Here is an 11251-nt window from a genome sequence, read left to right on the forward strand (position 1 = left end):
GGGTGTCAAAATAGCTAGCCTGTGATTTTATTTATTTATTTATTTATTTCACCTTTATTTAACCAGGTAGGGAAGTTGAGAACAAGTTCTCATTTACAATTGCGATGGCTGGGCTATCTACTCAGAATATTGCAAAATGTGCTTTCACCGAAAAGCTATTTTAAAATCGGACATAGCGATTGCATAAAGGAGTTCTGTATCTATAATTCTTAAAATAATTGTTATGTTTTTTGTGAACGTTTATCGTGAGTAATTTAGTAAATTCACCGGAAGTGTTCGGTGGGAATGCTAGTCACATGCTAGTCACATGCGAATGTAAAAAGCTGGTTTTTGATATAAATATGAACTTGATTGAACAAAACATGCATGTATTGTATAACATAATGTCCTAGGAGTGTCATCTGATGAAGATCATCAAAGGTTAGTGCTGCATTTAGCTGTGGTTTGGGTTTTTGTGACATTATATGCTAGCTTGAAAAATGGGTGTCTGATTATTTCTGGCTGACATAATCTAATGTTTTGCTTTCGTTGTAAAGCCTTTTTGAAATCGGACAGTGTGGTTAGATTAACGAGAGTCTTGTCTTTAAAATGGTGTAAAATAGTCATATGTTTTGAGAAATTGAAATAATATCATTTCTAAGGTACTTGAATATCGCGCCACGGGATTCCACTGGCTGTTGAGTAGCCCATAGAGGTTAACAAGGAGGCCTGTGCATTAACAAGGAGGCCTGTGCATTAACAAGGAGGCCATTGACGGTCCAGCCTAGAATTGTTTAATGTGGGTCCAAGTGGTAACCAAGGTGCAGGGAACCAGGTGTGGCCCGATGGTCCCTGGGGAGCTAGGTGTGAGGGTGTGGCCCGATGGTCCCTGGGGAGCTAGGTGTGAGGGTGAGGCCCGATGGTCCCTGGGGAGCTAGGTGTGGCCCGATGGTCCCTGGGGAGCTAGGTGTGGCCCGATGGTCCCTGGGGAGCTAGGTGTGGCCCGATGGTCCCCTGGGGAGCTAGGTGTGGCCCGATGGCCCTGGGGAGCTAGGTGTGGCCCGATGGTCCCCTGGGGAGCTAGGTGTGGCCCGATGGGTCCCTGGGGAGCTAGGTGTGGCCCGATGGTCCCTGGGGAGCTAGGTGTGGCCCGATGGTCCCTGGGGAGCTAGGTGTGGCCCGATGGTCCCTGGGGAGCTAGGTGTGGCCCGATGGTCCCTGGGGAGCTAGGTGTGGCCCGATGGTCCCTGGGGAGCTAGGTGTGGCCCGATGGTCCCTGGGGAGCTAGGTGTGGCCCGATGGTCCCGGGGGAGCTAGGTGTGGCCCGATGGTCCCTGGGAGCTAGGTGTGGCCCGATGGTCCCTGGGGAGCTAGGTGTGGCCCGATGGTCCCTGGGGAGCTAGGTGTGGCCCGATGGTCCCTGGGGAGCTAGGTGTGGCCCGATGGTCCCTGGGGAGCTAGGTGTGGCCCGATGGCCCTGGGGAGCTAGGTGTGGCCCGATGGCCCTGGGGAGCTAGGTGTGGCCCGATGGCCCTGGGGAGCTAGGTGTGGCCCGATGGCCCTGGGAGCTCGGTGTGGCCCGATGGCCCTGGGAGCTCGGTGTGACGGTGTGGGCTGATGGTCTAGGTGGACTCGGTGTGGCCTGATGGTCTAGGTGGACTAGGTGAGAGGGTGTGGCCAGATGGTCCTGGGGACTTGGTGTGACGGTGTGGGCTGATGGTCTAGGTGGACTCGGTGTGGCCTAATGGTCTAGGTGGACTAGGTGAGAGGGTGTGGCCTGATGGTGTAGGTGGACTAGGTGAGAGGGTGTGGCCTGATGGCCCTGGGGACTAGGTGTGATGGTGTGGGCTGATGGTCTAGGTGGACTAGGTGAGAGGGTGTGGCCTGATGGTCCTGGGGACTAGGTGTGATGGTGTGGGCTGATGGTCTAGGTGGACTAGGTGAGAGGGTGTGGCCTGATGGCCCTGGGGACTAGGTGTGATGGTGTGGGCTGATGGTCTAGGTGGACTAGGTGAGAGGGTGTGGCCTGATGGTCCTGGGGACTAGGTGTGATGGTGTGGGCTGATGGTCTAGGTGGACTAGGTGAGAGGGTGTGGCCTGATGGTCCTGGGGACTAGGTGTGACCTGATGGTCCTGGGGACTAGGTGTGACGGTGTGGGCTGATGGTCTAGGTGGACTGGGTGAGAGGGTGTGGCCTGATGGTCCTGGGGACTAGGTGTGACCTGATGGTCCTGGGGACTAGGTGTGACCTGATGGTCCTGGGGACTAGGTGTGATGGTGTGGGCTGATGGTCTAGGTGGACTAGGTGAGAGGGTGTATATGTGAGGGCTGTATGTGTAACTAGGGGTTAGGGGTGTGTTACCTGGTAGACCTGGTCAGTAGTACAGTTCTTGCGGACTCGGACTGTGACGGTGGTTTTATCAGGCATGGCTATCCTCAACTCCACATCTGATACGCTGTTACAGTTCTACGGAGATATGGGGGGGGGGGGGGGGGGGTGAGAAGGCAGTCACAGGACCACTCATAGGCCAGACATGCAGACACACACAGTGTAGACAGAGATGGAAAAGCAGGAGAGAGGAAACCAAAAAGAAGAAAAAAGACAGATGCCAGCCCCATCTCACACACCACAGAGGATTGGATGAGAGGAGAGAACAGCAGAGAAAGAGAGAGAAATAGTCTAAAAAAGAATACATCTTAGAGAGAGGAATAAGCTAACACACTCAGAATGACACGCTTACCTCATCAGACTCATCAGACAGAAACTCCTGCATGACATCACTCTCCCCAATCACCCTTACTGAACACACTGTGAAGAGAGAAGGGAGAATGGGCAGGAGGATGGTGAGAAGGAGGGGAGAGAGAAAGTAGAAACACGGAGAAAGGCAGATCCATTGTAGACACTCCCATGAGTTCCTCTATGAGTAGCCTGTTATCCTGACCATCTCTACCTCCTCTCTAAGACACTCCCATGAGTTCCTCTATGAGTAGCCTGTTATCCTGACCTTCTCTACCTCCTCTCTAAGACACTCCCATGAGTTCCTCTATGAGTAGCCTGTTATCCTGACCATCTCTACCTCCTCTCTAAGACACTCCCATGAGTTCCTCTATGAGTAGCCTGTTATCCTGACCTTCTCTACCTCCTCTCTAAGACACTCCCATGAGTTCCTCTATGAGTAGCCTGTTATCCTGACCTTCTCTACCTCCTCTCTAAGACACTCCCATGAGTTCCTCTATGAGTAGCCTGTTATCCTGACCATCTCTACCTCCTCTCTAAGACACTCCCATGAGTTCCTCTATGAGTAGCCTGTTATCCTGACCTTCTCTACCTCCTCTCTAAGACACTCCCATGAGTTCCTCTATGAGTAGCCTGTTATCCTGACCTTCTCTACCTCCTCTCTAAGACACTCCCATGAGTTCCTCTATGAGTAGCCTGTTATCCTGACCATCTCTACCTCCTCTCTAAGACACTCCCATGAGTTCCACTATGAGTAGCCTGTTATGCTGACCTTCTCTACCTCCTAAGACACTCCCATGAGTTCCTCTATGAGTAGCCTGTTATCCTGACCATCTCTACCTCCTCTCTAAGACACTCCCATGAGTTCCTCTATGAGTAGCCTGTTATCCTGACCTTCTCTACCTCCTCTCTAAGACACTCCCATGAGTTCCTCTATGAGTAGCCTGTTATCCTGACCTTCTCTACCTCCTCTCTAAGACACTCCCATGAGTTCCTCTATGAGTAGCCTGTTATCCTGACCTTCTCTACCTCCTCTCTAAGACACTCCCATGAGTTCCTCTATGAGTAGCCTGTTATCCTGACCTTCTCTACCTCCTCTCTAAGACACTCCCATGAGTTCCTCTATGAGTAGCCTGTTATCCTGACCTTCTCTACCTCCTCTCTAAGACACTCCCATGAGTTCCTCTATGAGTAGCCTGTTATCCTGACCTTCTCTACCTCCTCTCCAATCCTTTCCTTTCCACATTTCGTCTTCTCTTCTACCTCCATTCATTTATTGCATCAACTTCCACCTTTTTCCAGTTATCCCTCCTCCATCTCTCATTCCACCCTTTCTATCACCTTTCCAAATGGTTTTTGCTCCATATTTCTCTGGCCTAATCTTTCTCCCTCCCTCCCTCCCTCCCTCTCACCTTTCTCCAGGTATTCCTCCAGTCCCCTGCGTCTAGCGTCTAGTTGTTGTTCAGACAGGGTGAAGGGCCATTTGCCAGGTATTTTGGGGAAGGTGTAGTTGGCAAACTCTCTCTTCAGGTTCTGGTTGAGGATAGCAAACTCCCTGTATCTTTTAGAACACAGCTGTCTGCCTGCCATGTACACATTATACACCTGCAAACAGACACACACAGTTGAAATATTCTTTAGGCATTTTTATAAAATTTAACCTTTATTTAACTAGGCAAGTCAGTTAAGAACAAATTCTTATTTACAACAACAGCCTAGGAACAGTGGGTTAACTGCCTTGTTCAGGGGCAGAACGACAGATTTTTACCTTGTCAGCTCGGGGATTCGATCTAGCAACCTTTTGGTTACTAGTCCAACACTCTAACCACTAGGCTACCTGCGGCAATACCTACATGTTATGTACATCTTTCCTCAGTCATTTTATCTCTCCCTCTCTCCCCTGGTTGCGTTCAGTGTATTTGCATGTTGGGACAGATGAGGACAGGTTGTTCACACCAGTCCTTCCCTCTCTCCACCCCCCCTTCCTTTCTTTCTCCTTCCGTCCATCTACTCACCACAAACCTCTCCTGGTTGAGTTCAGCGTGTTTGTATGTGGGGACGGAGATGGGGACGGCCTGTTTGTCGCTGTAGTCGTAGCAGGACTGGGCTGAGCCGTCGTCTCCGGGGTCCAGACAGTCAGCCTCCTGGGGAGGTACAGACAGCACGGCCAGCATCAGCTCCCTCTCCCCCACACGGATCAGATCCACCACCTGCTTATGGGTCGCCCCCTCCACGTTCACACTATTACTGAGAGGAGAGAGGCAGATAAAGGGAGGTAGAGATTGAATATTCATTCATAACTGGGCTAGGGTATACTGAGTCATTATTGCAAATGAGCAGCAGCAGACATACATAATTAGAAACTAGCATTGGTTCTTTCTAACTAAAATGAATTGTTTTGTTGACGTTTCTTGCTGCCTTAGTCAGTGTCTGTCTTGGTGTGAGTGGACAAACCCTCTTGTATAACAGTGATCATCCTATATTAAAGGGCCAGTCTGTGTGTGTCTGGGAGTTAATGGATGAGCCCTCTTGTATAACAGTAATCATCCTATATTAAAAGGGCCAGTCTGTGTGTGTCTGGGAGTGAATGGACAAACCCTCTTGTTTAACAGTGATCATCCTATATTAAAAGGGCCAGTCTGTGTGTGTCTGGGAGTTAATGGACAAACCCTCTTGTTTAACAGTGATCATCCTATATTAAGGGCCAGTCTGTGTGTGTCTGGGAGTTAATGGACAAACCCTCTTGTTTAACAGTGATCATCCTATATTAAAGGGCCAGTCTGTGTGTGTCTGGGAGTGAATGGACAAACCCTCTTGTTTAACAGTGATCATCCTATATTAAGGGCCAGTCTGTGTGTGTCTGGGAGTTAATGGACAAACCCTCTTGTTTAACAGTGATCATCCTATATTAAAGGGCCAGTCTGTGTGTGTCTGGGAGTGAATGGACAAACCCTCTTGTTTAACAGTGATCATCCTATATTAAGGGCCAGTCTGTGTGTGTCTGGGAGTTAATGGACAAACCCTCTTGTTTAACAGTGATCATCCTATATTAAGGGCCAGTCTGTGTGTGTCTGGGAGTTAATGGACAAACCCTCTTGTTTAACAGTGATCATCCTATATTAAAGGGCCAGTCTGTGTGTGTCTGGGAGTGAATGGACAAACCCTCTTGTTTAACAGTGATCATCCTATATTAAAGGGCCAGTCTGTGTGTGTCTGGGAGTGAATGGACAAACCCTCTTGTTTAACAGTGATCATCCTATATTAAGGGCCAGTCTGTGTGTGTCTGGGAGTTAATGGACAAACCCTCTTGTTTAACAGTGATCATCCTATATTAAAAGGGCCAGTCTGTGTGTGTCTGGGAGTTAATGGACAAACCCTCTTGTTTAACAGTGATCATCCTATATTAAGGGCCAGTCTGTGTGTGTCTGGGAGTTAATGGATGAGCCCTCTTGTATAACAGTGATCATCCTATATTAAAGGGCCAGTCTGTGTTTGTCTGGGAGTTAATGGACAAACCCTCTTGTATAACAGTGATCATCCTATATTAAGGGCCAGTCAGTAGAGTCATGATAAGGCTGTCAGCAAGTCTCATGTTCACCTCAGCCGGAACTCTGACATCTCCCATGGCAACGGGGTCACGGTGGGGTCGCGTCACTCAGATGACTGTGCGTCAGAGCATGAGCTAGTAAGCTGGACTTGTGACCTCTGCAGGGACTCTGTGTGTGTGTGTGTGTGTGTGTGTGTGTGTGTGTGTGTGTGTGTGTGTGTGTGTGTGTGTGTGTGTGTGTGTGTGTGTGTGTGTGTGTGTGTGTGTTTCTGTGTGTGCAAGCAGGAGTGCTGATGTCTGCACTGCAGCAGCCTATAGTAAATATTACAGTTACCAACTGTAGTTAGGCTCACAGTTCACACAGTAAAAACCAATCCTACCTTGAGGAGACACATGATGTCAATGTGATATTTCTGTATAAGTTCACAGGAAAAGATATGATAAAGTAGCCCTTTGCCTAGTAAACCCAGGCTATCTATCATGTTGTTACATCAGTGACTGAGAGGAACAGAACGCAGGCCAAAGGTTACAGCATCAACACACAACACTGCCAGACAGACCACCTGAGACCACCTGCAGAGGAGATGCTCCACAAGCACTGCAGATAACACTGAGGAAGACACTGGTGACATAAAACAAACAGCTCAGACTGATAACACACAATGACAGATACACACACTCCAATGTTTCATCAAGGAAACTGACAGTGTGCGCACAGCCGGTGCAACTCCTAATCAGTGTGTGTGGGTAGAGAACACAGTAGGTCCATTCTGTCATCTGTAGGCCTGTGTGTGTTATGCATCCAAACATGTTGATCCCTGCATGTATCCCTTACAGGTGTCAAAACACCCAGACTCATTTCCTTAAATTACTACTCTCCAGGCTGGCTAATGTTTAACTGAAAGCTGCTGAGGTAGTCATACCACACACACACACACACACACACACACACACACACACACACACACACACACACACACACACACACACACACAGAGACAAACACACACGGAAAGACAGACAAAAAAACTTCCAAGTCTTTCTCCAGTCTAGTCTGGTTAGGATTCAGGAACAACTGTCGGTCATATAGCCATGAGTGTTTGGACTGGACTGGAGGCTGTCATAAAGGCATGGGTAGGTGCTGAGAGGCAGAAGTTTTCTGTGACTGTGTGTGTGTGTGTGTGTGTGTGTTCTCTGGGACTGTGTGTGTGTGTGTGTTCTCTGGGACTGTGTGTGTGTGTGTGTGTGTTCTCTGGGACTGTGTGTGTGTGTGTGTGTGTGTGTTCTCTGGGACTGTGTGTGTGTGTGTGTGTTCTCTGGGACTGTGTGTGTGTGTGTGTGTTCTCTGGGACTGTGTGTGTGTGTGTGTGTGTTCTCTGGGACTGTGTGTGTGTGTGTGTTCTCTGGGACTGTGTGTGTTCTCTGGGACAGTGTGTGTTCTCTGGGACAGTGTGTGTGTGTGTTCTCTGGGACAGTGTGTGTGTGTGTTCTCTGGGACAGTGTGTGTGTGTGTTCTCTGGGACAGTGTGTGTGTTCTCTGGGACTGTGTGTGTGTGTGTTCTCTGGGACTGTGTGTGTTCTCTGGGACAGTGTGTGTGTGTGTGTTCTCTGGGACAGTGTGTGTGTGTGTGTGTTCTCTGGGACAGTGTGTGTGTGTGTTCTCTGGGACAGTGTGTGTGTGTGTTCTCTGGGACAGTGTGTGTGTGTGTGTGTGTGTGTGTGTGTGTGTGTGTGTGTGTTCTCTGGGACTGTGTGTGTGTGTGTTCTCTGGGACTGTGTGTGTGTGTGTTCTCTGGGACTGTGTTGATGAGGAGTGTGGATTTTGGAGAGCAATGGAGATGCTCCACAAGCACTGCAGCTAACACTGAGGGACTGCAGTGTGGATGCTCCACAAGCACTGCAGCTAACACTGAGGGACTGTTGTGGAGATGCTCCACAAGCACTGCAGCTAACACTGATGGACTGCTGTGTGGATGCTCCACAAGCACTGCAGCTAACACTGAGGGACTGCTGTGTGGATGCTCCACAAGCACTGCAGCTAACACTGAGGGACTGCTGTGTGGATGCTCCACAAGCACTGCAGCTAACACTGAGGGACTGCTGTGTGGATGCTCCACAAGCACTGCAGCTAACACTGAGGGACTGCTGTGTGGATGCTCCACAAGCACTGCAGCTAACACTGAGGGACTGCTGTGGAGATGCTCCACAAGCACTGCAGCTAACACTGAGGGACTGCTGTGTCGATGCTCCACAAGCACTGCAGCTAACACTGAGGGACTGCTGTGTGGATGCTCCACAAGCACTGCAGCTAACACTGAGGGACTGCTGTGTGGATGCTCCACAAGCACTGCAGCTAACACTGAGGGACTGCTGTGTGGATGCTCCACAAGCACTGCAGCTAACACTGAGGGACTGCTGTGGAGATGCTCCACAAGCACTGCAGCTAACACTGAGGGACTGCTGTGTGGATGCTCCACAAGCACTGCAGCTAACACTGAGGGACTGCTGTGTGGATGCTCCACAAGCACTACAGCTAACACTGAGGGACTGCTGTGTGGATGCTCCACAAGCACTGCAGCTAACACTGAGGGACTGCTATTTGGATGCTCCACAAGCACTGCAGCTAACACTGAGGGACTGCTATTTGGATGCTCCACAAGCACTGCAGCTAACACTGAGGAACTGCTGTGTGTGAGCATATGGTGCACATGGGCAGGTGTCTCTCCCTGGCATAGATACTTGTGTTGCTCAAGACACACACACACACACACACAAAATGGGCGTGCAACCACCCGTGCACACACACCAATATTGGAGTCAACAAACTGCCAGGCTACTGCACAGCACCCAATCATAAAGCAGCAAACGGTGAGCCAACGAATCAAAACAGAGAATTACTGAGAGCACATCCAATCAGATGAGCCCTATGTATCCCGTATCCAGCAACCCCTCTCACTCACTTTTTCTTCCCCTCACACACACATACATACGCACACACACACTGGTACTGATGCTGAGCTGTATGCTGCCTGCTCCTTGCCATGGCAACAGAACCTAACATCACCAAGCTAGCTACCCCTGTGCATACTAAACCTGTCGCAAAGACCAGACAGACACACTGCACTCTCTATGCATTGCAGCATCCGCATTCAGACACAGAGATGGCATACTATGGCCATTGTTGATCTATTACAGTTAGGAAATGTTAAGTCCCAATTTAACTGAGACTAGATGTAAAGCATTTCAGCACATTATTAAAATACCTATCATCATCAAGGCAAGTAGGTAAAATAGTAGCTGACTATGAATGTGCACGTATTGAATGGCCTTTTGTCCATCATCTGGTTCAGTTGTTAATAAGAATGACAGATGCTGTTTTTCTGGTAACGTGATGTGTAGGGAAGGAAGGAACCAGTGTGTGTGCTGGTGTTCACATAGTTAGCTTGTATCCAAGTTCAGAGTCAGTGTGACTGGAATTCGTAATGATCACATGCTCTCACACAGACCGTCTTTTCATTGGGATGAGCCGGCTCTTCTGCCCTATACACTCCCGGTAAGACTGGTACAAGCACAGACTGATGCATGAGTTAGCAAGGCTTTGTTAGCCTAGTCTCCAGGTCAAGTGAAACATATCATTTAACGTTGCTAGCTATGATAGTTTATGGCGTTGCACTGAGCGGAGGACAACAGCTTGTGAATTATGGAGTTAACGTTAGCTAGCGAGCTTAAATTTGGGACAGCAGAAAACGTTTGTTTCACGAACCAACTGCAGTGCACAGGAGATGACATGACAATTACCGTCCTTTTTAGCTTTGCTGTGGTCTGTTTGTTTTGCCCTGCCTTGACCAAATATCTACCATTGAGATAGCTTACGCATGTAGTTAGTAGCTACCAGATAGCAAGCAAACTCTTACTTACACTTCCAGAATCCGGTCCCCTTTCGAGATACCGGCTCTGTCCGCTGCACCTCCCGGTAAAACAGCACTGACATGCTGTAGCGGGGCATACAATTCCCCGTTGATGCTCCGTAGTTGTCCTCCTTCGCTAACCTGTCCCCGGACATTGAAGCCATATCCGGAGTCAGACTTGACTATCCGCACCAGTCGCGGGCCTGAAGTAACGGTAGTCACCGTTTGGCAACTGCCGGTGCCCTGCGTTGGGCTGACACCGGAGCCGTTGCGAGAGAATGGCTGAACTAACAGAGGTGCCACCGAATTAATTCCCTCTCCCTCGACGTGTGCCATTTTCCGTCAGCCTGTTTCCCCCCTTATCCACTTTGAGGCTCCCACACTATAAGGTAGCTCTCCTAGTTATCTAGTTAGCTTGCTAGAAACGATGGAGTGAGAAGGAGCGAGCAAGTCAACGAAAACCGATTTGACTCGAGAGACTGCCCTCCCTGGAACCCGCCCCTCTGGTTAGAGTGGGTCTCTACTGCGCAACCGCAACATCAAGATACTGGGCGCGTTTGAGTGGATACATTTCCTCAAGTCGATGGTCACTATGGGATCAATATCATGCCAAAAGTATTGTGAACTCACAACATGCATTTTGTATTCGTGTATCATGATCTGTACAAATAAGTACCAATCCACAAATGTAAATCACCAATCCACACATGTAAATCACTTTCCAGAAATGTAGATTGCTATCCACAAATACAATTCACTATCCACAAACTAACACGTTTTGATTTGTATTTGTAAATCGATATGTTGCATTTGATTTTTTTTTATACCTGCAGATATGCAGGTCATTTCCAAGGGCCTTAAGTGAAATGACCGTCATAAAGACTAGAAGTTGTCACGCCTAGAAGCGATTTGTAGTCGTAGAAAAAAAGTTCTCACGCATAGAAAAAAAGTTCTCACATGTAGAAAGCGATTTGTTGTCGTAGAAAAAGGTTTGTACCCGTAATAAGCGATTTCTATAAATCGCTGGCAGCCTCTCATTCGGTCATGTTGATGCCTGCCTTTCAATGCTGCAGAAATTAT

The 11251-nt window shown here is 48.9% G+C and overlaps 1 protein-coding gene across 2 annotated transcripts in view; it reads right to left on the reverse strand.

Annotated features, from left to right (window-relative positions):
• The window catches only part of LOC115176868 (sorting nexin-27), a gene marked incomplete in the record, with an annotated part of 27145 nt that extends 16499 nt beyond the window's left edge, over positions 1-10646 (reverse strand). For both annotated transcript variants that reach the window (XM_029737218.1, XM_029737219.1), the window contains 5 exon segments: positions 2342-2446; positions 2721-2788; positions 4129-4321; positions 4732-4963; positions 10182-10646. In XM_029737218.1, the coding sequence (XP_029593078.1) occupies positions 2342-2446; positions 2721-2788; positions 4129-4321; positions 4732-4963; positions 10182-10507 (924 nt within the window).
• Between the last annotated feature and the right edge of the window lie 605 nt (positions 10647-11251).

This window comes from Salmo trutta, chromosome 37, assembly GCF_901001165.1.
Source record: "Salmo trutta chromosome 37, fSalTru1.1, whole genome shotgun sequence".
Lineage (NCBI taxonomy): Eukaryota > Metazoa > Chordata > Actinopteri > Salmoniformes > Salmonidae > Salmo > Salmo trutta.